Source organism: Trachypithecus francoisi, unplaced genomic scaffold, assembly GCF_009764315.1.
Source record: "Trachypithecus francoisi isolate TF-2019V2 unplaced genomic scaffold, Tfra_2.0 Contig01579, whole genome shotgun sequence".
Lineage (NCBI taxonomy): Eukaryota > Metazoa > Chordata > Mammalia > Primates > Cercopithecidae > Trachypithecus > Trachypithecus francoisi.
In genome coordinates, this window is record NW_022681442.1 from 6,471,282 (window position 1) to 6,496,720 (window position 25,439).

At 54.2% G+C, this 25,439-nt stretch overlaps 1 protein-coding gene across 11 annotated transcripts in view; it reads left to right on the forward strand.

Moving 5' to 3' along the window:
- Positions 1 to 25,228, forward strand: part of CTBP2 (C-terminal binding protein 2) — a 173,370-nt gene extending 148,142 nt beyond the window's left edge. For 3 of the 11 annotated variants that reach the window (XM_033179698.1, XM_033179717.1, XM_033179707.1), the window contains 8 exons: positions 9,867 to 10,021; positions 10,265 to 10,409; positions 15,461 to 15,667; positions 19,040 to 19,254; positions 19,743 to 19,873; positions 20,384 to 20,511; positions 20,897 to 21,014; positions 23,862 to 24,431. In XM_033179698.1, coding sequence (XP_033035589.1) covers positions 9,884 to 10,021; positions 10,265 to 10,409; positions 15,461 to 15,667; positions 19,040 to 19,254; positions 19,743 to 19,873; positions 20,384 to 20,511; positions 20,897 to 21,014; positions 23,862 to 24,042 — 1,263 coding nt within the window. In that variant the 5' untranslated portion in view covers positions 9,867 to 9,883 and the 3' untranslated portion in view covers positions 24,043 to 24,431. Of the gene's footprint in view, positions 1 to 9,866; positions 10,022 to 10,264; positions 10,410 to 15,460; positions 15,668 to 19,039; positions 19,255 to 19,742; positions 19,874 to 20,383; positions 20,512 to 20,896; positions 21,015 to 23,861 lie in introns of all 11 variants that reach the window. The other 8 variants (XM_033179679.1, XM_033179658.1, XM_033179649.1 and 5 more) reach the window with 4 other exon arrangements.
- The last annotated feature ends 211 nt before the right edge of the window (positions 25,229 to 25,439 follow it).

The following is a 25,439-nucleotide window of genomic DNA, read 5'->3' on the forward strand; positions in this document are numbered from 1 at the left end:
GCACCTGCCCACACGGGGTATGTGAAGTGGGGGTGTCCCAGGCGGCCCCTTGGCTACAGGCAGCCAGTTTTCATTACAGTTGAGACGGAGCAGACAGTGGGCATTCTCGGTGGTCTTTCCAACAGGCTCCAGACCACCTCACAACTCGGAGCTTGGGCCCTTGAATTGAGAATCTCATCGTTCAAGAGCAGTGGGCTGGAACCACATGCTGGCAGCTGCCACCCTTGGGACAGAAGGCCCATCGCTGACCTCACAGCCCTCGTCATAGTCATAGCATTCTTTGCTGCTGGCCGGCAGCTTGGAGAGGTGAGGTGGGCAGCTCCCAGGCAGGAGTGAGTGAGGTGGACCAGCCAGTCCTGGCTTGGACGAGTGAGCTCACCAGGGTGAACAGGTAGTCACATGGGGGCCGCTTTTTGTCCTTGGAAGGTTTGTGCTGCTTAAAATTTAGTCTTTTGGCCGGGCGCAGTGGCTTGTGCCTGTAATCCCAGCACTTTGGGAGGCCGAGGCATGCGGACCACCTGAGTTCAGGAGTTTGAGACCTGCCTGGTCAACATGGTGAAACCCTGTCTGGGAGGCTGAGGCAGGAGAATCACTTGAGCCCAGGAGGCGGAGGTTGCGGTGAGCCGAGATCGCACCACTGCACTCCAGCCTGGGCAATAGAGTGAGACTCCATCTCAAAGGAAAAAAAACAATTTTTAGTCTTTGGTGATGCCCTGAGGCTCATCTCTTCCACAGAGGCTTGGAGGAGCAGCCACATGAGTGGGGTGTGCAGAGGCACAGGCAGGTGGGGGAGTCTGACCCAGGGGCACATCTGACCTTGGCGTGCCGGCAGGAAGAGAACAAGTAGTCCTGGAAGATTCCACCGGAACTGTTTTTTGGAAAGGGGACTCAGATGATGTGTGTTCCCCTCCAGAGTGGTGGCTGAGAGTGTCCCCATCCTGTGCATAAGATCCTGACTGCCCGTCCCTGCAGGGACTGTCCCCGCGTTGGGAAGCAGGAGGGTATGTTGCAGAGCCTCACCCAGTGGGAAGCCAGAATCCTCACTCCTTGCTCCTCCAGCTTGGCTGTTGCTCCGGCTTCTATCCCCACATCCTGTCCTCCCTCCTGGAGCCCAAGGACCACCCATGTGAGGCTGGGACACTGGGGAAATCTCGCACACGTAGCGCGTCTCACCAAAAATAGAAGCAGAGCCTCACGTCCTTGGCTGCTTCGCTGTGGGAATGCCTTCTAAGGCACCGTTTTTGGTGATGGCCCTTTACGGATCTTTCAGGCCCAGTGAGTCAGCAGTGTCTGCATTCACACGGGCTGGGTGGGGTTGTTGGATCTGCCCTGGGTGGATGGCACCTGCTTCCTCAGGGCAAAAATTCACCCCAGAACATGAGCTGCTCCCAGGGATAGGTGAAGGTGACGGAGCCCGAACACTCAACACCAGCGTCAGCCAACAGGACAGTGTCTGGGCTTCCAAAAAGCTACCAGTGCCTAAAAACACTTTCAAGCACCTAACTTGGGTTTTTTATTTTAAGCTGTGTTACAAAATGAGAAAATACCTCTCACTTTCCTGTGTTCAGGGCCCTGTGCTCCTCTGTTCAGCATGGCGCCGACGCTGCAGGGTGTGGGCTGCAGCTTTCCCGGGGGCTCTGAGGAACCTGTTGAAGTGACTGCACGTGCTTGTCTTTCTAGGGTTGCAGACGAGCTTTATTTTCAGGGGGTTTGTATTTTGTGTTTTTTCCTGAACTTGATGGTGTGGTTCTAGACATCTCTTTCCGACCGTGGAAGATACCACACATACTCCCGGTTATTCACATGATCACCCAGAAAGCTTTTGGGGGCCAGAGAACGTGGCCCAGGCTCTGGGGAGCAGCAGACTGCACCTGCCTGGCTGGATAAAGACAGGGGTACCTGGAGCCTCCTGCCTCGCCAGCTCTGTGTCCAGCTGCCACCTGAGCTACAAGGGAGATTACCTGCGAGCCTCTCACATGTCACATTGTGACTCATTCAGATACATGTTTTATTTAAGAAGCAAATCTATTTATCAAGGTGTTCCTGTGGCCATTTCTTCACCAAACCTCCAGCTGACTTTGCAGAGAATGCCAAACTCAGAAGCCAAGGAAGAGTTTAAAGCTAGGTTCCCCAGGGGGCACATCCAGCCTTCTGGGGAGCCCACTTGCTGTGGGGCACCCTATACAGCACAGCCCCAGGGTGCTCAGAGGCCCTGGTGAAGCTGGATTTCCCAACACTCAGTGTTTTCCTCCTTACAGAAAGGCAGGGGGAACTTGAGGGATAATTCACATGAACCCTTTGCCATAAACCCTTTTAAATTGTTCGCAAGTAAGAGCCCAACTTTAGAAGACTAAGATCCTGGTGTTCTCAGTGTGAGGAGTGCGCTGGCTGAATATGCAGCAGATTGCGAGCTTTTTCCTACCCGGTTGTACCTCACTGGAGAAAATATGGATAATCCCTATAGCTGCTAAGGATGTACACAGTGACGGCACAGCCATCACCAGTTTCTAACTTTAGAAGGTATTCTTCATTCTTTAAATTCCCCGGCACTCACTTTATACCACGCTGCTCTCTCATTCTCTCCTCACTGTCTTCCAGTGCCTGGTTCAGGCTAGTCCTTGTCCAAGGTTGAGTTAAATCATCTTCAGCTGGGCCAGGTCTTCGACAGCTTGGTGTGTGTGATGCCACTCCAGGGCTGAGGTCCTGGCTTCAGGAAGAATGTGGGGATCGATTAGTGATGTCTGCCATGAATGCAGAAAGAGAGATAAGGGTTGCGCATTTGCATTGCATGGTGGGAGGAGGTGTGTGCACATGAGCCGGGCAATCTGTTGGGGGTGTCAGGTGACACTTAAAACTTGAGGATTGGGTTCTCCTTTCTAGGGAAGCACATACTACCTATACATGACTGAGACTGTAAAATGAAATTGCAGCCTCTGGGAAGCTGGGCAAGGAAGTGGACGCAGCATTGGGACAGCTTCCCAGAAACAACGCAGAGAGAAAGCCCATTTGCCAAATGAAAAAGCAGATAACAACGTAGAAACAAAGCTGAGATTTCCAATAGCAGTTGCTTTCTTTCTTTTTTTTCTTTTTTTTAACCTTAAAATAGTGCCACTCTTAGCAACACAGATTTTCTTCCAAATCATGCCTTGAAGCTGCTCCTGGAGCCACGGCTCATCAGCAACCTGCACCTGTGGTCCTTCTTGTGCAAGGCAGAGGGGAGATGCCTGTTTCCCACAGTCTTCTCTGCAGCTGCCGTGGGGGCGGGCACCTTCCCGGCTGCTGGGGGCACAAGGAGGGGGAGTCACCGTGGCTTGCTCATATTCCAGATCAGCCAACTGCAGAACATTTGTTGTTGTTTAGATCCCACGTCTGACGGTTTAGAACAGCTTTTATAACGTGGTTCAACATGTTTACAAAGCAAGGGAAGCATCTCTTACCTTGACAACACGAGGCTCCCACAGACCGCCTCCCCCTACTCAGAGCTCCACAGCCCTGTGTGCTGGGCTGGCCTGTAGACCCATTGAGGCAGCTGTGTTTACAAGTTTAATGCCAAGTGTCTGAGAGGCACTTGCGTATGTCCCAGCGTCAGTATCTGGCCCCCAGCTTGGCCCTGTCACAATTTTCAGTTTAATATTGTAGAAACCCAAGCCTCTGAAATAATACTCTTAGCAGACCTTAGTTCTGATTCTGTGTCTGGCTTTCTAGAAATCAGGTCTGCTGAGCTTAGCCTGTGAGGATCAGGTCATGCTGGATTGCAGAAAGCGGCCATTTAGTTGGGGAACAGGCTGCATTTCAGAGAAAGCTTTTCTGAGGGTGGTAGGATTGGTGGGATATTAAGTGGGGCTTCCTTGGAGGCAGGCGGGGCCTCAGGTACAGCTCTGTTGGGTCCCTCCCTGTCCCACCCCGGCCTCTGGGGTTTAGTGAGGTTTTTGTCTCCTTTCTACCTGGATCATTGTGCATGAGGCCGGGAACCACACCGGCTGCTAGGCTCTCCTGCCTCCCAGGCCACTGCAGGTGATAGGGGCTGATGAAGCCTTGAATCGCTTGGCTCTGTTTGAAATGTTTGTTCCTCGGTGCCATAAAGAAATAGCACTTGAACATAAATTTAATTTATTTAGTAAGGCCATTTTTACTTCCTGCAGAAAGGGTACAATTGCCAGCAGTTTTACCACGAGAGGACACCGAACAAAGGAGACAGGGTCATTTATGACCTGACGTGTCCACCCAATGGCTGTGTCCGGTCTCCATTGGCTGGAACGGGACCTCACATGCTGTATTTGTCCTGACTGGCTAGCAACTTAGAACTTTTTAAAAGAGGCAAAGGTAGAGGGGAACAAAGGAAGGAGGAAGTGACTTGTGGAATGTTGAGAAAGGTAAAAAAAAAGCTTTTAAATAAGGAAGAGGAACAGGGAATGACCTAATGCTTGCTTGGACCGGTATAAGCATGCCAGGGCAGATATTTAGGCTAAATTGTGGGAGCTAAGAACACACAGTACATTGATTTCCTTACCACGGCTAGCAGATATTTGAGAATGTTAGCACAGGTCTTTGAATACATTTTGCCTCTAAGAGAAGTTACTATTTATTCCTCCTAATTAGACGAGGAGGAAAGTCTTTGAAGAGGAACCTTTACTTTTTACAGCTGGGAGCTGCTTGCAGCACTCTGAATGACGCCTTCTGTCGCGATCTTTGGAAGGCCTGCCTGGATCTCCCGTCTGTGGAAGGATCCAGGTACTTTTTACAGTTATCTGTGTTAGGGCAGCTGGTGACCGCACTTGGCAAATTCCAGCAACTACCTTCATTCCACAGAGGCTCCCTCCTGCAAGGCCACTGCTGTGACTCTGAACAGTGGTTCTTCTCATGAATGTGACAGCTTCTGTCAGCCCTAAGATTGCAACCTGCAGGGGTTTCATGGGGCAACCCTGCGGTATGTGGCCAACGTCTGTCCTTGGGCAGCCGCAGCCCCTGAGTATGTGGCCAACATCTGTCCTTGGGCAGCCGCAGCCCCTGTCAGGAACGGGGACCGCCACCTTGAGCTCCCAGCCAGTCTGGCACTAGTGTCTTGAGACTGCTGCGGTGTCAGGAAACTTCCATAAAATCTAGTGAGTTATGAAAAAGAGGCCAGAGCCGGCCAGGCACAGTGGCTCATTGCCTGTAATCCCAGCATTTTGGGAGACCAAGGCGGATGGATCACCTGAGGTCAGGGGTTTGAAGCCAGCCTGGCCAACATGGTGAAACCCTGTCTCTACTAAAAATACAAAATAACCCAGGCACGGTGGCACGTGCCTGTAGTCTCAGCTACTTGGGAGGCTAAGGTAGGAGAATCACTTGAACCTGGTAGGCAGAGGTTGCAGTGAGCGGAGATCGTGCCACTGCACTCCAGCCTGGGCAACAAGAGTGAAACTCTGTCTCAAAAAAAAAGAAAAGAAAAAAAAAAAAAAAAGTCAGAGCCATCCTTTGCCTCCTATGTCAGAAATGATCATTGCAGCTGCTTTGCTTTGGGTGGAAGCCTAAAATCCTGAAAGCAACAAAACCTTTCCCTTGGGGTAGTTTGTCTTGAGCTTCAAGCAACAGAAACCCATTTAGATCATTTTTAAATAATGAGAATTTCTGTTGAAAGGATGTCGGCTTAGCTCACACAATGTCTAGAAAGACTGGAAAATGGGTCTCAGAAACACTGCAGGCAGCTTTCTGTGGCAGGATCAGTCCTCCTTCTTGTTGACTGCTCAGGAGAACATCCCATTTGCCTTGCATGGTACTGAGCCAGGAGGTCAACTCCAGGCCTGTCCGCCTGTATCCAAGAAAGCAGCAGCTCCCCACAATGAAATGTAGTGTTTTCCAGCTCCGAATCCTTCCAGCATCCTCCCTGAGATCTCCCTGACTTAGGATCTGTGAGACCTGCGGGCTTGGCTTTTCCCAGGTATCTGGTTACTGTTCACAAAACTCCAGCAACTTGGCCTGGTGTTGTCTTTGTTTTTGACTGAGCATCTCTCATTTCACAATTATTTATTGCAGCTGCAGCTCTAAGCAATCCCAGGCCCAGAGATGGGCGTCGGTACTGGCCTCGAGCTGGTGCACAGCGCATCCCAGATGGAGGGGCGGGGTGGGGCCGCACCGGTGCACACGCAAGCCTGAAACCAGATAGTAATTGATACCAGGGGAGCCGGTAGGGCTTTGTGCTTTACACAGTTAATGTGGGCAGGCTGTCAACAGGAAGGCACTGATGTCCTTTCCCTGATGTGTCCAGTTGCAGCTGGAATTGTCCTGAAATAGACAAGGCAGGTTTACTGGTGGGAGATGGTAGAAAGGAAGAATAGCACATAGAGGGCACCAGGGCCCTGTGAACCTCGTCCCCAAGTGTTTCCTTATACCTTGTGGTCGCGCACCATGGTACGGGGCCACCTGGAGCTCTGATTCCTGGGCTGTAAAGTGGGAGGAACAGCAGCGCTGTAGGACTCCTGTCAGCCTTGTGGTCTGTCTGCATGGAAAAGGCCTTCAGCTGGGCATAGCAACTGGAAGCCTTGGCTTTTTTATCATAAAGCCCAGTTTTCAGGAAGCCCTCGTTACATACTGTGCCTTGGGCTTTCTCCTCTCAAATTCCCAATCCTCCCACCCCACTGGGCCTGGGGACCCCACATCCCTAAAAGGGTCATGTTCCATCTTAATGTATATGAATCTTACTCTGTGTGTCAGTTACATCCTAATATGTTAAAAACTTGCTCAAATTGTCAGAAGCCTGAAACAGGTGTCAGGAGTCCTGTGTGAGGTAAGATGGGGGATCTGTTTGCACCTTCATCTCTCCATATGAGATCTTCCATATGAGATCTTCCAGGAACCTCTGCCCCAGGCTCCGGCAAGGCAAGCCTGTAGGGGCAGTGACTGCCATGCAGGGGCTTGAATGTAAGTCCAAATTCTCTGGTGTGTAGGTGGACAGTTTCCTTCTGGGACTGAAGGAGCACATGGGAGATGGTGCTTTCCTTTCTAGAGCAAACCTTGGCACTGTCCCAGCTAAGCTCTCACGCTCAGGGCTGGGAGTCTCCTGTGGCCTCCATATCCCTGCACCTCATGCAGGACACGCGAGCATCTCACCCACTCCCAACCCCCCACCTCCGGCCGTTGTGCCCGGCATCTTTTCCCAGCATGGGAACCCATTTGCTTTTCTCTCTTCCCACCTTGCCATGAAGGACCTCCTGCCAGGATTCGAGCCTCAAACCTTGGACAGGTCTCTTGGGCCATCCTCAGCCATGCTCTTCGTGCCCAGCCATCAGGGAGGGTAAAGGGTGGGCTTCACCAACGAGAAAGGCAACGCGTGTCGGGGAGGGAGCCGATCGCTAGGCAACCTGGAGTTTGTTACCCTGGTAACGGATCCATGTACTGATGATGCTGTGGATGGACATCTTGTGACAGTGGCCTCTCAGGCTCCCCAGACGCATCGGCGGCTCTGGATTCCCACCTTGCGCCCAGCGTGGTTTTCCTGTGTGGCTCCTGTTTAGTGGACAGCTTGGATTTCTTATAATCAGGCACTGTCTCCAGTAACCATCCTGCCAGCACCCCTGAAAGTGAAGTTGGGGTGTTCCTCACCCTGCAGGGGCGACAGCCTGGGGGATGAGGCCAGGACTGCCCAGCCCCACAGGATTGTGCCCTCAGACCTCAAGTAGGGGGCCGGAGGAGTCTACTGAAAGAGAAAGAATCTTTTGGAATTTGGCAGTTGCACCATTTTCGTAGCAGAAGAGAGGAACCCAGGTGGGAGCCATGTGTGTCGGGTTCCTCGTTGGGTGACGGTGCTGTTGTGGACCTCGCGGATGAGCTGAGGGGGTGTCCAGCTTTCTGCTGCATACTTTCTGTCCACCCATACGGGTCGTGGGCTGGCGAGGACATGGGGGTGCTGACCTTCATCCCTGCCATATTTTCCCCCTGCCCTGCCCTGTTTTCCTGGCGTAGATTCATGCGGACACCCCGCTTGGGGGGACCTGGGCATTGGGGCAGCAGCAGGAGTGACTGGGTGCACGTGCACCCTTGGTGTCTGAGCGTCGGGTGCGGCTGCAGCTCAGGGCTGAGAGGGGCTACGATTTCTCCCAGCCAGGGGTGGCAGGAGAACTGCACACAGCTTGGGGGCCATGCAGGGCTGGCTGTGGCCCTGGCTCCCCCAGCCCATTCTTCTGAGGCTGAGACAAAAGCCTTTTTCTGTACCTTGTGTTCAAAGAGACGATTGTCCCAAGGCCCAGTTGCGGGTGCCCTGGGCCGTCCCTCCCCAGCACCGTGTATAGTCTTAACAGGACGTAGGCTCCAGCGGAGGGGGATTTTCTTCCTCGGCTCCTTACTAGAGTGTGTGGCTAACTGAATATGAGCCCTGGTGGTCCAGCAGGAGCCCGCCATGGCTGGGGTCCCGATCACCGTCCCCACCAAGTGGCCAGCTTGGGAACTACCAAGAGCCCTTGAGGAGGTTAGGGCTGGAAGGTGGCAGCCACACAGATGAAGCTGGCCTTTGTGGAAGACTCCTGCTTTTGTTTGTGGGAGCCTGAGCCTGCTGCCTTGTGGCCAAAGGCCAGCGATTCCGGGAATGTCGCACCTTCCTGGTTGGGTTACCCATGGTGGGTCACCAGGCTGGGCCCAGCCTGGAGCCACGGCCTGAACCGTCCCGCCTCGGAGGGAGGGAGGGGACGGGGATGTAAGGCTGCCATCAGGGCTGATCTGGACATCTGAAGGCTTGATGAGCCCCAGAGCTTTCATCTGAGGTTAAAGAGTTCTAATGTGACAAGAAAAGAGGCACTGCCCCTTCCTGGCATCTCGGTGGATCGCACCTCTGGAACTCAGATGGCTGTTCTCTTGTATCCAGGGTGTGGGCCGTGAAGATTTGAGGTTTGGGCAGATGGTCAGGAGGACCTACAAAATCCAAGGATGGATTTGAAGGGGGCAGTTTTTCTTGGAGAAAATGCTACTTTTCTGTCTCTGAGGTCTTCAGAGCCGGCTGGGTTTGCTGCACAGAATAGCGAGAGAAAAGAGGCCCTGGGGCCTAGGGCTCTCGCTGCGTCCTGGGAGGGCCCTGCAGGGTGTCTGCCCTGTATGTGCACGGGGCGCAAGCATGTGCATCTGTGGCGTGGCAGGTGAAGGCCTTCCACCACTCTGCTGAACATCTAGATGCGGCCTTGCTGGTCCAGATGAAGTTGCTAGAGAACTTGGACTTGGACGTGTGGGAAGGACCACTGGGGCCCTTCCTGGGGTCGCCCCTGCCCCTCTGCCCTCACAGCTATCCCTTCACCTTGTTGGCAGCACCAGGAAGTCTGTCAGGGTTAATATGATGGCTCTGGCCTGTCTAGAGAGCTGCTTGCTGTGTGGTCCTCTGAGAAGTTTGCTTTCCTGAGCCCCCAGAGGCGTCCTGCCCTCAGGCAATACCTTCCCTGCCCCAGACTCAGCATCTCTTCCCACCTAGCGCAGGTGAGAGGGGCTGGAGGAGCCTGCCCAGGGCACTTGTTTGTGCAGGGCCTCTCCAGGAACGCCTTATCCCCTGTCACGTTGTGCGAGGGCAGCTGGTGCCGGTGCAGGCGGGGAGGCACATGGCGTGGGGGCCCATCTTGTGCTGGACTCTCCTGTGCTGGCCTCGGGGCCCCATGGTCCTGAGGCTCTTGGGACTATGGTCTGCTGGCAGGGAAGCAGCTGTGTGCATCTCCAACCAGAGCCGCAAGTGGATCGGAAGTGGGGATGGGGGCCCCTCTCCGTGACAGTGGCTCGCCGGGAGGTGATGCAGGTGGAGGTGGGGCCCTCGCTGCTCCGCTGCCCTCGCTTGTCCAAGCCCTGCCCGCAGTGATGAGTGGGGAGCTGCCCCTCCAGCCACCCACCCACTGTGCTCGTCGCTTCCCTCTTTGCAGGTATCCGCCCCCAGATCATGAACGGCCCCCTGCACCCCCGCCCCCTGGTGGCGCTGCTGGACGGCCGTGACTGCACTGTGGAGATGCCCATCCTGAAGGATCTGGCCACTGTGGCCTTCTGTGACGCGCAGTCCACACAGGAAATCCACGAGAAGGTGGGCCCGCCCTGCCCGACCAGGAGCTGCACTGACCTTGGGCAGTTTCCTCCCCGGCCCTCCCCGGCATCCCCCCATTAGGTCGCCCTGAGTCACTGACAGGCCCCAAAACCCCTGTTCCCTGCTTTCCTACTGAACTCCCCTGCCTCGGGTTCAAGGGCACTAGGGCCAGGAGACCAGGCCAAGTGGTGCCGGTGGGCTGCCCGGGGTGGGGCTCCGACCCTGTGCTCTGTTCCCACGCAGGTTCTAAACGAAGCCGTGGGTGCCATGATGTACCACACCATCACCCTCACCAGGGAGGACCTGGAAAAGTTCAAGGCCCTGAGAGTGATCGTGCGGATAGGCAGTGGCTACGACAACGTGGACATCAAGGCTGCCGGCGAGCTCGGTGAGTGCGAGGCAGCACTGGCTGCCTGGAGTTGTCCGGAGCTCCGTGGGCCTGCGTGGGTGGGCTCGGAGAAGCAGCTGGAACTGGGACACGGAGCAGCCGCTTCTGGCTGTAGCAAGGTGGCTGCCTGCAGGGCGGGCTGTGGAGCACCTTGCCGGCCCTGCCTTCACATGGCGCAGGTAGGATTGTCCCTGCTGGCTGCTGTGTGGGGTCTGCTGGGCTGTGATGATGCATCTCTGCCCTCGGGGCAACACCGAGCTGCTGCTGGCTCCATCTGGAAACACCCAGCGCCACCTCCAGAGGGGAGAATGCGACTGGCCACATGTCCCCTAAACCACCCACTTGCTGGGTGCATCCCCTAAACTACCCCAGCTGGGTACACAGCTCCAGACCCCTGTCCACACAGGAACCTGGGCCTCCCGCTCTGGGAGCGCAGCCCTTGCAGCATCTGACCCAGGTCGGCACCAAAGCAAGGTAGACCCCCTGCCCAACACAGCTGATGACAGAGGCTTCCAAAGAAAAGCAGAGGCACAGGCGCGATCCCGGAGTTGGGGGCTTCAGAGCTGCTCATTGCACCCCCAGCCACAGGCGCTGGGGCCGTGTTGAGGGGCCTCTGCCCAGCGCCCGGTGTGAGCCCGTGAGGGCTGAGTGCAGAGGCATGAGGAGCAGACCACTGTCATCGAGCGTCCTCGGGAGAGGGCCAGGTGGGCGCTGTGCTTGGTCTGTGTTTGGAACATGCTACCCCTGCACTTTGTTTTTGTTTGTTTGTTTGTTTTTGAGACGGAGTCTCGCTCTGTCGCCCGGGCTGGAGTGCAGTGGCCGGATCTCAGCTCACTGCAAGCTCCGCCTCCCGGGTTTACCGTCATTCTCCTGCCTCAGCCTCCGAGTAGCTGGGACTACAGGCGCCCGCCACCTCGCCCGGCTAGTTTTTTGTATTTTTTAGTAGAGACGGGGTTTCACAGTGTTAGCCAGGATGGTCTCGATCTCCTGACCTCGTGATCCGCCCGCCTCGGCCTCCCAAAGTGCTGGGATTACAGGCTTGAGCCACCGCGCCCGGCCACCCCTGCACTTTGGAGTGGGAGCTGTACTCTGCCTTATGAGTGCTCAGGTGCCCCAAATTCATGAGGCTGCTAAGGGATACTTCAGAACCACTTGGAACCCAGGCACAGTGGTCCAGACAGCAGCCTGGCCTCGGAACAGCCCTTCCTGTGCTCCAGGAGTAGCCTGGGTGCTATTTCCCCACCTCTGTCCCATCGGCTGAGGCCCCAGTGGGCCCTGGTGCTTCCGGGACGGGCTGGGTGTGAGCTCGTCTCTGAGTAGAGCACAACATACCTCTGAATCCTGCCCTCGGGCACCACCGGCCACGTTTTCAGGGAGGCCACCCCCATGGGCTCGAGCCTTCTCTCCACAACCCTAGCCTGGGGTCAGAATCTTAGTTGAGTCCCTCACTGCCATTTGGGGCAGCACCCGAGTACCAGAAGCACTGGGTGGGTCTTGGTGTCAGGAGCAGGGCTGGGGAGCCGGGCGAGTGGTGGAGCTGCCCATGTACTCACAGGGGTCGGGACACAGCGGGGTGGGGCTGCCCCAGGGGCAAATCCCAGAGCAAAAGGCCAGGGAAGGAGAGAGGGTCACTGAGATCCAGACCCCTTAGGGTCCTGGAAGCAGCAGCCTCACACATCCACCCCTCGCCGTCCCCACGCCCCGCGCTTGCGACCAGCCGTGGCGTCCTTCCGAGCCCCTCCGTTGGAACCAGGACTCTCCGGAAGATGTGAGTCTTCCAGAGCGTGTTTAGTATCAACTACAATTTTCCATCTTTCCCTGGCACAAACAAGGATATTTTTGTTTGAAAACAAATGTCCTTTGTGCTCTTGGTAGAGCTGAAATCCCAAGTTTGAACAGCAGAGAAGAATACAGCTTCATGTGCCAGGGGCTCTCAAATCCTTTTCCCCGCACACCTCTTGCTTCTCCAGCACGTCTGCCCCTCACCTCCCAGCTCCCAGGCCCACATGGGTGCTGACCCTCACCTTCCTCGGCTGGACCAGCAGCTGCTTTCCAGGGAGAGAGGGGAGGTCCTTGCCTGTGGAACTGAACTTCCTATTTCTCCATTTCTAGAAGGGCCCCACACAGGCAGTGGGGACAGAAAGGCCTCAATGACGGGGGGCCCAGGAGGGCCGAGATGGGAGGTTGTGTTCCCTGAGTTCTGAGACCCACAGAAGACGACCAGGGCCAGGGACTGCGGTTTTGGAAGATGTTGAAGGGCTGTGAGTGGTGGATTTTCATTGATCCTGGTCCCATCTGATAAGGTCGCTTGGAAGACATCTGTGAGGCCCTTTTGAAGGGCACTTTTCAAATGTAGACTCTGGAGGCGGAAAATGAGCCTCTGTCCAGACGTCCTTTGTCTCCGAATGCATTGCCCACATCATGCGGTCAGTGGGCCTTTTGTGCTGAGGGCTGGGAACGGCAGGTGGCTGCAGGCAGGCCCTCTTCCTGAAGTGAAAGGGGGTCCCTGGCAGGCCCAGAAAACAGGGCCCTCCATGTTGGACGAGGCAGCACACTAGGCCTCTGGGGAAGCCTTCTGGGATCGCAAGGTTCTGAGCCATCAGCCCTGGAATGACGGGCGAGAGTTAGCGCTTGAGGAAACTGCTCACCTACACTTCTTCCCACGAGCCAGGAAGACACGGAAGACACGAGGGGAAGACCTCGAGAGGCCCTACACCCCTCCCCACCCCCGCTGCCTCCAGCAAGCTGGTTGATCTGGTTCCCGTGCCAGTGGCAGTCCTGAAGGGATGAAAACACCATGGCACTGACCGTGGGAGCAAAGCAGCTTGCCTCTCTGGTGCCATGTTTCGGGCTCCATGTACACTGGGAGGCCCAGCCTGTGAGTATCAGAGCCGCCCATCGTGTGGCACTCAAAGTGTGGCACACCCATCGTGTGGCATCGTGTGGCTGCTGCAGCTTGACTCATCCAGAAGGGAGGCTGCATCCACGGAGCGTTGTAGGACAGCTAAGACGCTGCCTCCGAGAGGGCGGTGAGGTTATGGAGGTTCCTGGCAGAGGCGCTGCAGCAGTGGGGGTGGGAAGGTTCTTCCATCCCAGGCAGTGGCTGCAGCTCTTCCTCCTGCACCCTCTCACCGTCCTGGGACTCTGCACTGTGGTGAGCACTGGAACTGAGGAGCTGAATGTCCAAGTTCCGTGAGAAGACTGACCGGATGTCCTGCCTCAGCCTCCCTTTTTGTGCCCCACCCACCCGCGGGCCTTGACACAGGTGGCCTTGCGGGGTCTCTCAGCCGGCATCAGCCCATCACGCCAGGCAGCACGGCCAAGCCCCAGCGGCAGCACGGAGCCACTGTCCCTGAGGGTGATTCTGCTCTGGGGCCTCCCTGCTGGGCTTTAGCCTGCCCGAGGAATGCAAATTGTCCCAACCGCCAAAGATTTTCTTCAACTCTGGCATCGGCCTCAGTCTATCTGACTCTAATAATAACATGGCATGTGATCAAGCCCCAGCTTCTCTGCTGAGCTATTTCAAATGAACGAGGCCCGTTTCCTGCAAGATTCCTGGCATCCAGCTCGTGGGAAAGTTGGTCGGCCTCAGTCACAGTCAACCACACTGTTCCCTTGGCAGGTGTCTGTGGCCGGGAGGAGCCCTCAGTGGCCACATTGGGTGGGTGGATGACCTGCTCACGGTGGCTTCACCTTCTCTGAGCTGTGTGTCCTGCTGAAGGGGTCACTCTCAAGACCCTAGACCTAGGGGTGGCCCTCTTGGGGAGACAGCCATGCAGCTGTCTAGAAAGGGGTTTGCGGCGTCCACTGCTCGTTTCCGGTCCAGTAGAGGCCAAGAAGCTGCCTTGGTGATCGCTGTCCCCACTCCAATCTTCAGGACTTAAGATAGAGGAATCGTGGGTTGGCTTAAAGGTGGCCCTGTCCCGGTGCCTTGGGCAACCCTTGTTGGGAGAGGCACTCTCCTAGGGGGTCCCAAACCTGAGATGAGGTGGGAACCTTTTCACCTGGGCCGACATGGTGCCCAAATAACCACACCCCTCCTCAGAGAGCTCAACTGGGAGCCAGCCAGAGGCTGGCTGCTGAGCCCACCCCCTGGGGCCCCACCCCTGGCTCGGCCCCTCTGGTCTCTGCTGCAAGTAGGCGTCTGGTTCTCCACCTGTTGGGTGGTAGGGAGGGGCCGTTTCCAGCCTGGCCCTCTGCCTCCTTGCACCCCTGTTGTATCTGGCATTCATTCATTCTTCCCAGACACCCTCTGGCTGTGGAGGGTAAATGTCAGGCCCTTTCTGCCTATGACTTGGGTTAACTCTCCATGCCACAGTTGCCTCGTGCTGGCAGATACTTGACCCTGGTCTCTGCAGCTCGGACGGGGCCAGAGGGCTTACCCCAAGCCACGCTTGGCCCTGAAGGCTGCTCCCCGGGGCAGGGAGGGCATCCTATCTGGTCTAGTTCTTCCCACCAGAGCAGGGTGCTGAACACAGGGCCACAGGATGACTGTGCACACGCTTCGGTCATCAGTTCTGTCCCAGGGCCAGTCCATGCATCCACGTGGGGGTGGAACAAGTATGTTTAAAACGTATGTTTTTTGCATCAAACTGTTAGCATACCTTAAAACCAAAAGCCATTCTTTGTCATCCCTGCCAGCTCTATGAGGATGAGCCTGAGGGGTTTGAGCCTGAGTGGGGTCCATTTGGAGGAGTCTGGTCTTAGGCCCACTAACTTGCCACTCCAGGTCCTTTCCTGGGACTCAGCACAAGCCCGGGAGGAAGCCAGTCAGGCCCGAGATCAGCCATAGGAGTTGGGCTGTTCGGGAGCCACGTCCTGGAGGAAAAGTCCTCCTTGGGAGGGAGGGGCGGACGTTCGGCCTAGAGCCTCCCGAGCATCAGAGCCTGAGGGCCTACCACCCACGTGCCCAGCCCCGCGTCTGCTAGACGATAAGATGGGCCTCCCCCCGTGCCAACAACCCCGTGTCAGGAGGGCGGGCTGGGAGCCCTGGGGCTTCCCCACTGATCTTGAGGTTTTGTCATCTCCGGCCTTGGCCTCGTCGCTTTTAGGAATTGCTGTGTGCAACATCCCGTCTGCAGCCGTGGAAGAGACAGCGGACTCTACCATCTGCCACATCCTCAATCTGTACCGGAGGAACACGTGGCTGTACCAGGCACTGCGGGAAGGCACGCGGGTTCAGAGCGTGGAACAGATCCGAGAGGTGGCCTCGGGAGCGGCCCGCATCCGTGGGGAGACGCTGGGCCTCATCGGCTTTGGTACGTGCCACCCTCTGCATCCATCCCCGCCCCCTCCGATGCGGGCTGGCGCAGTGGGGACCTCTCGGGAAAGGCAACCCCAGCCTGCTCTTGAGGAGTCCCCAGGGCAGGCAGGGCCAGCCCCCTCCCTGTGTCGCACGGGGTAGGAGATCAGAGTCAACACCCATCAGGGAACTTGCCCCAGAGTTAGGATCTGGGCTGGTTGTGGAAGAATGCGTGTCCGCTGCTGTCTGCGGTGTCTGGCAGGATAGCATTCTCTGCTGTGGAGCAGCAGGCAAGGCACCGTGCCCACTAAATTTCCCTGGGCAGGGGTGAAGGGCAGGGGCTGTATGGAGCTGTGTCATGGAGAAGCAGCCAGGCTTGGGGCTCAAGTAGGGGCTGGCGGTTTAGTGGAGACCTGGACTGTGGGCATGGCCTCACTCCTGAAGGCCTTCAAATGCCAGGTTGGGGTGGCAGAGTCAGGCTGTCAGCTTGGAAAGCTCTCCTGAGAGGGGGCCAGGAAAAGGAGACACGTGGGGAGAGGCCCCAGGAGGGTCTTTAGCAAGGTGGTGGGGGGCCGGTGCCAAGGAGAAGGTGACGGTAAGCAGCCTGATTCCATGGGGGCTCGAGGAGGTCCCCACCCTGCTCACCATCAGGGTCCACACCACACCCAGGAGACCTCAGCCCGTTGCCACTGAATCTCAGCACCACCACTTACCAGCTCTGTGGCCTTGTGGGAATGACCTGAGCTTTTTGCCTCAGTTTCCCAATCTGTAAGTAGATACTTGGTGGGATCCATGGTATCTGCCTTTTGGGACTCCAAGAACGCACATGTGCACACGGGGCCAGTAATGTTCTGGCCTCCGGGAGCTCCCAGCTGCTGCTCAGTCTCTGCTTGGAGCTCCACACCTCCGAGGATGAAGCTCCCGTGCTCCTCTCCCCACGAGCCCTGCTCTGGACCTGGGGTGCCGCTTGAACGAGAGCGAAGTTGCTGGACGCTTCCAGGAGTGTACATCTTTCTGTCCCCTCTACAGGCCACGATCTCCTGGGTCTGGCCTCGCCTGGGGTCTGAGTTGAAGTGTCCACTGCTGGGCATCTTTTAAAGGACCCACCGTGTTTTGACTTTGTTGGAAAGGCAGAGGTGGTGTGAACACCGGGCTCCCTCTATCCAGGCCCCACTGGGCCTCATGGCTCGGAAATGCTGCTTCATCTCCATCTTCGTATACTCTGAGGCCCCTCGGGGCCTCGGTGGTCTCTGGCCAGGCTGCAGAGCCTGGGGCCACGTGGTCATGAGTACCCTGGGTGCACGGTGGGGCCTCACTGGGGAAGTGCTTGTTTCAGGGGCTTCTGACTGCAGCTGTCACAGGACTTCTTCCCGGGGTTGTTCCTGTGACTCTGCCCTTGTCATTCAACTTTAAAAACCCTCTCGGTGTATGGAAGCCAGTTCAGCCCCCAGCCACCACCCTGTTTTCTCGAAACCGTACACTAACCGCTGCTACCACCACCCTGGGTCCCCAGCACAGGGACTGTCATGGTCTCTCCTTGCTCCCTTTTCAGGTGTCTCTGTAGCCTTTCAGGTGACACTGATGAGGGTTCGTGCCTTGCTATGCTAGTTGCCCTGCAGCTGTCCCTGATCAGACTGGCCTTATTCAACCTTTGTTCTAACTACGGCAGTTGTCCTAGCCAGGCCGTCAGTTAGATGGAGCTGCCGCAGCCATCCTGGGCTAAGAGCTTTTGCTGACCTCGGGTTCCACTGAGCACGAGTCCCCCAGGCCCAGCTGGCTCAGTGCAGCAGGCGGGTGGGGCGGTGCTGCCACGAGAGGGCAGCCTGGGGCTGGGGGCATGGACAGAAACTGAAGGAAAGGTAGCCTGTGGGAGCTGTGCTTTTAAAAAGGTGATGTGGGGTGGTGGGGGGAGTAGGTCTCTTTTGTAGGGAATGGGTTTTGATTAAGTCAGTAGCAGGATTAAGTCATTAGGTCGTCAGAAAATCTCGGATAAAGTTCAAGGGGTTTGTGAACTTGGGGAAAAAAAACAAAGAAATAGCACCCAGCCCCCGTCAGCACGGTTGAAATCTAGGCTTGGTGCTCTGGGCTGCTGTCCCACAGGCCTTCCAGGCCCTGGATCTGCAGAGTGTGAGCCCCGCTGATTGAAGCATGTTCGTGCACAGACATCATGAATGGGGATGGAGGCTGCAGGAACAGCAGTTGCATGCTGGGGTCCTCAGTCTCATGTTGCCAGTGCGTCAGCCATCTCTCACTCCGTCCCTGCCACCGTCCAGTACTGCCTGCTCCAAGGGGTGACACTGATGAGGGCAGGCGTGATGGTTCGTGCCTTGCTATGCTAGTTGCCCTGCAGCTGTCCCTGATCAGACTGGCCTTATTCAACCTTTGTTCTAACTACGGCAGTTGTCCTAGCCAGGCCGTCAGTTAGATGGAGCTGCTGCAGGAGGAGGAGCCATCCAGCATTGAGGTACCCCTGGAACACGGGCTGCCTGCTCGGAAATGCGCATCTTTGTCTTTCTCCCTCCTGCACCTTGGAACCATGGCTTTAAAGATTCCTTCTGTGATCTCCGGGGGAACCCAGTCGAGCATCAACACTAACCATTTTGTTTTGAAAATGCTGACAATTGCTCTGGGAAGCTGGAGGTGCTATCAAGGGGACCGATAGCACCTCATGGGTGCTATTTCATGGGTTTATGAAATGACAGCTGTGGGGGAGTGGGAGACACCTCCTCATCCTGTGACACAGCTGGCGGGAGGCCCAGGCTGCATACTTGCAGATGGGCACGAGGCCCCACCAGTGGGACAGGTCCAGGCCTGATGGTCACCTGCCCTGCCTCCCGCCCAGAACACAGTAGCACATGGCCAGTCTGCACTCAGGCCGGCCTGCAGGGTGCCATTGTGTTCATGTCACCCTTTGCAGGAGCGAGCCTAGTGATGAAGAGGCAGGACATCACTCCCTGTTATATTGAGAGCAAGTTTTTCAAACACAAAGCTCATGTTAAGAAGCCTGCAGTGCACACAAGAAGTGTGGAGAGGAGTGGGGACAGAGGACACGGGTGGTGATGGGAGGGGCATGTGGGCTTGTCAGAACACTCTAATTGTGTTTGAAAATGTCAGTAACAAGGAAGGGTGGTTTTGTTTTGTTTTTAACAAAAATCCTGCTGTGGCCAATATAAGCAGCAAGCACTGTGGTCCTCACCTGTCCTACATCAGCCATGGTGGCCCCTCGCAGGCAGTGCTCGACTCAGGCCTAAGCTTTGGGCACGCGATTTCTCCGGCAGCAGCTACCAGCAGGGATGGCAAGCCCGGACTCGGCTCACACACAATGGAGGTGGCAGCGCTGGGGCACGGGCTGTGGACTCACTCACCTGGACGCTCTGTTTCTGTACAGGTCGCACGGGGCAGGCGGTTGCAGTTCGAGCCAAGGCCTTTGGATTCAGCGTCATATTTTATGACCCCTACTTGCAGGATGGGATCGAGCGGTCCCTGGGCGTGCAGAGGGTCTACACCCTGCAGGATTTGCTGTATCAGAGCGACTGCGTCTCCTTGCACTGCAATCTCAACGAACATAACCACCACCTCATCAATGACTTTACCATAAAGCAGGTAATTTGCAAATAGATGCCATGGAAGCTTCTGTCGAAAGGTGGTAGCACTTGCTTGTGGGCACAAGAGGGACATGGAGGGCAAGGGAGATGGTTTCTGGATACACTTGAGCAGGGAAGAGACCCTGCAACACACCAGAGACAAGTCAGGTGAAGCCTCCTCCTCGGCTGAGCCAGGCTAAGCAGAGACGGACAGGCGCTAGCCAGGACCCAGCTTCACAGGCTTCCCAGAGCCTTCCAAGAGGCCCGCAGCTCGGCACAGTCCAGCCTTTCCACCGTGTTGCTTCCTCTCAGGATCAGCAGAAATGGCCCTGGCTTCCAGCCATCACCAAAACTTCCTACTCCCTTCCCTCAAACTGCAGCACACACATTAAACCACTTAGACTAGTAAAACTCCTAGCTTGCAGCTTTCTTCTTTACACCTTGGTACAAGAGTCTTGCACACACCATGACAGTGCGCCTGTAACCGGCTTTCCTTTCCTTCCGCAGATGAGGCAGGGAGCATTCCTTGTGAACGCAGCCCGTGGCGGCCTGGTGGACGAGAAAGCCTTAGCACAAGCCCTCAAGGAGGGCAGGATACGAGGGGCAGCCCTTGACGTGCATGAGTCGGAGCCCTTTAGGTGCGTGTTGCCCTAGCTGCCTACCCGGAGCCCACAGGGCCCAACTCCACACCTGACCCTCACACTTTGAACTTGAGGCCCTTTTCCCAAACAGGTCCCTGGGCAGGAAACTCCAGAGATGACGTTTACAGCCTCTGTTTTTCTAAGGATGGTGCTGTATTCTAATTGTAAACGGACTGGAAGTTTCCCAAAGGTCATCCGGGAAAGGAGAGGCAGAAAATTGGTGGTGGTGGCGGTGGTTCTGGTCTTGAGACAGGCATCATCTCTGCCCTGGATTAGAGCAGGACAAGCGCTCAATAGAATCGGACTTTTTCATCTACCAGTTACAGTTCTTACAGAATTTTGATAATTACATTCAACCCAGCCTTCATAAAATACCACCACAGATGTTCCTGTATCCACGCTATCTATGCAGCTACTTTCCTACACGGCCAAGAGCTCCGTCGTGCTGAGGAGGCCAGGGGGAGTATGCGGCGTTTCCCGCTTACTCTTTTTTCTACATTTTTCTAGCTTTGCTCAGGGTCCGTTGAAAGATGCACCCAATCTCATCTGCACTCCTCACACTGCCTGGTACAGCGAGCAGGCATCACTGGAGATGAGGGAGGCAGCTGCCACGGAGATCCGCCGAGCCATCACAGGTGAGCGCCTCCGTGCCTCTGGCCTGCCAAGGGCAGCCTCAGCTCCACAGTCCAGCCGGCTCCCATCCTGCTGGCTACAGGTGGCTCTCCACAGGTAGAATTCACTTTTAACACCCAATTTATATGACTTGGGCCCTGTTTATTTATGTAAGCCCTGAACTAAACTTCAGAGAGGGAACCATTCCCTTTAGGCCCAGACATAAACTCGGGTTCGGGTGGGGCAGACAGAGGCTGAAGGTCAGTGTTGAAGAGCTCAAGCACTTGGGTCTTTGGATGTTTTCCGCTTTTACAAATGCTTATTTCCCCCCATAAGCAGCTACAGGTGTCATGTTAAACTTCTTGTGATTTGTAAAAATAATATGATATTTTAATCATCTTACCCTAGGTCGCATCCCAGAAAGCTTAAGAAACTGTGTGAACAAGGAATTCTTTGTCACATCAGCGCCTTGGTCAGTAATAGACCAGCAAGCAATTCATCCTGAGCTCAATGGTGCCACATACAGGTGAGAAGAGGAACTGACTGTATCCCAGCCTGTGAGCACCACACCCCGGGGCCAGGGAGAGAAGCCCAAACTTGGTGGGAAGCTTACCTCCGGCAGATGCTACAGCAGGGCCACAACAATTGGCCTTCTCAGCACGAACTGTGTGCACTGCCCCCTCAGGTCTTCCAATGCCTAATTTCATGGAACAGAAGCTCCTATTTTAAAAGGGAGGGGGTTTGGTCACATGTGATTGACCACAGGTGCTGGGAACTGCCTTTCATTCTAAAGCCATCTTAGAACCAAAAGGCTTCTCAGCCACGCATGGTAGCGCACACCTGTAATCTCAGCTGCTAGGGAGGCTGAGACGGGAGAGTTGCTTGAACCTGGGAGGTGGAGATTGCAGTGAGTCGAGATCACCCACTGCCCTCCAGCCTGGGCCACAGAGTGAGATAACCCCGCCTCCCGCTCCCCCAACCACCAAAAAAAAAAAAGGCTTCTCAAAGAGAAAGGCTTATATAGATACGATGTTCAAGTGCACAGGTCTGTGAGCAAGTTCATTTTCTAATTTGAATCTTATGTCCACGGAAGGCATTCTGGCCAATGAAGGTACAATCAACTCAGGATAATGACCTTGTCCACATGCTAAGAATGATGCCTGTAGTTTGGGTCAGCCAAGAAACGAGCCGTATTCGGGAATGCAGAGTGGGGTCAAGACAGGAGCCCTCACAGGGAGGTGGTTTCTTTTGTGGTATTTCCCATCCACGAATCGGTTTTCTCCCACCCCTACCACCCCCGCCCCCACATTATTGCTGGATTCCCAGGAAATCAGTAGCTCCTTCATGCATATAGTTGCAGCCTTGAATCTTAAGAAAAATTTTTACATACTCTAAACCAGGGTTTCTAGCTCTTGGCGATACATTTGGGGCCGATCATTCTCTTCATTCGCCTGGCCTGTGCATTCTAGGACATTTAGCAACATCCCTGGCCTCTACCCACCGGATGTCAGTAGCACCTCCCACTCCCACTTAAGATGATTGAAAATGTTTCCAGACACTGCCACACGCCCCCTGGTGTAGCCATAGTGGTGACCAGGGTGCGTTTAGTTTGTGTAATGAAGGCTCCGACACTGAAGAAGCTATGCGGTGCCTGCAGGTCACGTGGCTGTCTTCACATTTCCTCCAGTCCCACCCTTTTGACCCTCACAAGTATTTTCAAGCCCATCACAGCATCAGATCCCCCTGTTGGGTGAAGTTGGGGGCCCACCTCTTCATGTCGCCATTGTATTTATCCTTCACGTCAGCCGGGGCTCTTAGGCCCCCTAGAACAGTATATGTGCACTGAGGAAGGGACTGGAGGGACCCTCATGACCAGAGTCCTTCTGAAGGTCTTGGGGATTTCTGACTGGTGGTGACAGGATGGCAGGCCAGGAGCTGCAGGTGCGGTGGCTTCCACAGTGAGACGCCTCCTCTACCTGGATGATAAAGGGTTTGGGAACTATGCCCTGCCTCCTAAGTCTGTGTGAATACACTGAGTCCCACTTTGCCCGAGGACCCTGTGTTCTATGGGTGGTGAATGCAGTATGTCCTCACACAGCACCTCGTGCTTGCAATATAAAACCAGCCCAAGCCTGGGCGTTCTGAGGAAGGCGGCCCCCTAGCCAACAGCCAGTAAGCATACCACTTCCCATCTCAGGCCATGGGAGTATATAACCAACCAGCCTAGAAAGTTGAGTGAGTTCTGGCTGCCATAATTGAGGAGCATTGACTGGGTGGCTTGTAAAGAAATGTCTTGCAGTTCTGGAGGCTGGAAGTCTGAGATGAGGCTGCCATCATGGTCAGGTTCTGGTGAGGGCCAGGCAGCCGACCATCAGCTTCTTCCCGCATCCTCATATGGCAGGGAGAGGGCCAGAGCACTAACCAGACTCCCTTCTGTAAGGGCACTCATCCCATTCATGACCCAGTCATTTCCTGACCCAGTCACTTCCCAGGGGCTTTACCTCTTAAGGTCATCACCTTGGAGCTGTGGGATTTGAACTGGAATTAGGGGGATAGAGGGAGACAAACATTCAGTCCCTAAGAGTCCATTGTGCTCTGTTGGGAAATCATTTTATCAGTCAGAAGTAACTGGTGAACCCTTGGAAGTCCATTTTGTACAAAGTGTGTTTTTTAAACAGTAGAGTTTATCCACATTCATAATTAGTATGGGCTAGTATCTTGTTATCTAAAAGCTACAAAATTAGTGGCCCTGTGTTTTCATTGGACTAGTTGTTATAAATGAAGTTGCCAGTGTTTGAGACTTCTCCTTCCTTTGGGGATAGGGAGGATAAACTATCCCATAAAAATTGCTAGCCAGGGCCCGGCGCCGTGGCTCACGCCTGTAATCCCAGCACTTTGGGAGGCTGAGGCAGGCGGATCACGAGGTCAGGAGATGGAGACCATCCTGGCCAACATGGTAAAACCCCGTCTCTAACAAAAATACAAAAATTAGCCGGGTGTGGTAGCGTGCACCTGTAGTCCCAGCTACTCGGGAGGCTGAGGCAGGAGAATCACTTTAACCCAGGAGGCAGAGGTTGCAGTGAGCTGAGATTGCTCACGCCACTGCACTCCAGCCTGGCAACAGGGCGAGACTGTCGTCTCCAAAAGAAAAAAAAAAAAAAAAAATTGTTAGCCAGGCGTTGGTGTCTCTAGCCTGTACTCCCAGGACTCTGGGAGGCCTATGGGGGGGGGAAATCACTTGAGCTCAAGAGTTTGAGACCAGCCTGGACAGCTTGGCAAAACTCCCTGTCAGAATGCTGGAAGTAGGAAAAGAGGCAAGAGCTTGGCAACTCTGCCCTCAACTTACTAGGCCCTATTTCTATGTGTTCCTTAGATATCCGCCAGGCATCGTGGGCGTGGCTCCAGGAGGACTTCCTGCAGCCATGGAAGGGATCATCCCTGGAGGCATCCCAGTGACTCACAACCTCCCGACAGTGGCACATCCTTCCCAAGCGCCCTCTCCCAACCAGCCCACAAAACATGGGGACAATCGAGAGCACCCCAACGAGCAATAGCAGAGAATGCCGGAAGGTAATCATTCAGATACACTTGGGACCAAGAGACAGTGAAAAATAGATGAACTGAGAGAAAAAGAATCTGATGGTCTTTGTAACTGATTCTGGACATATGCATCATTGATGTTGCAGTGTTAAAACTACAAGAGCTAGAAAACTGCAGATGTCGTCTGCTTACGGAAGCGCTGAAAGACTAGGATGTGATTTATTAACGACCAACTTCTGTTATTGTGTGTTAAGTTTTTCATCTGTGCATCAAATCACAAAGAATAAATAGAGCTTTTTTCTTTATCAGTCCCTTGGGCACAGCAGGTCCTGAACACCCTGCTCTACAATGTTGCATCAAGAGTTCAAACAACAAAATAAAAAATATTAAGAGGAAATCCCCATCCTGTGACTTGAGTCCCTTAAGTCCACAGGGGCTGGAGACCTCTTTTTGCTAATAGGAAAATCACATTACTACAAAATGGGGAGAAAACTGTTTGCCTGTGGTAGACACCTGCACGCATAGGATTGAAGACAGTACAGGCTCCTGTACAGAGAAGCGTCTCTCACATCTGAACTGCATACTGAGCGGGCAAGTTGGTTGTAAGTTCAGTAAAACCCTCTGATGATGCAAAAAAAAAAAAAAAAAAAAGTATTAAGTTTCACAAGCTGTTTGTACTCAAATATATTTTCTCAGTTTCAGATCCTCTGCTATTTTATTGAGTGGAAAGTCTTGAACTAAAAGGGTTCAAGAAGAATAATGTTGCATTTCCTTATGTCTCAGGAAACACTTTTTATGGTAACTTGTCAGATTGTCTATGAACAACCCACTTTTTTAGACATTGATAAAGTCTTCTTTTCTTCACGTGATATTTTATACAAGAACACTTCAGATGTATTAGATGTGACTGATTTTAACAAATCCTATTAGATTTGTATCAGCTAGTTCCATGTTCTGCTCATAGTCTTTTGTGAATCATTGCCTTTTTGTTTAAAAAGATGGCCTATTTTGAGCCTTTGTATAGGTACATTCCTGTTTTTGTGACAAAAGAAAAACTTTAAAATTGTCCCAAACAGAAAAATAATGGCTATCAGAAGTATGTTTTGTTTTAGTGTGAGTTACCGTTACTGTATTTGTTTATTGTAAAGGTGGACATTTAGCGTTCAGTGCAGTTTTCAATAAAAAGTAATTAAAATTTGTTAAGTTCTGAAATTCAAGTACATCTCACTAATGTAAAAGTTCTCTACTTGAGATGTTTAAGGCAACTGCATTGTCAATTAGCCAGTTTCCAACTCTTGTTACTACAGGGTTCTGCCTATTCCATAACCAGACTCAAGAACGCTGAACAATTACCTCGTGTGATACAAAGTTTAATTGAAAAATCAAAACCTCACACAAGTCCATCATTATC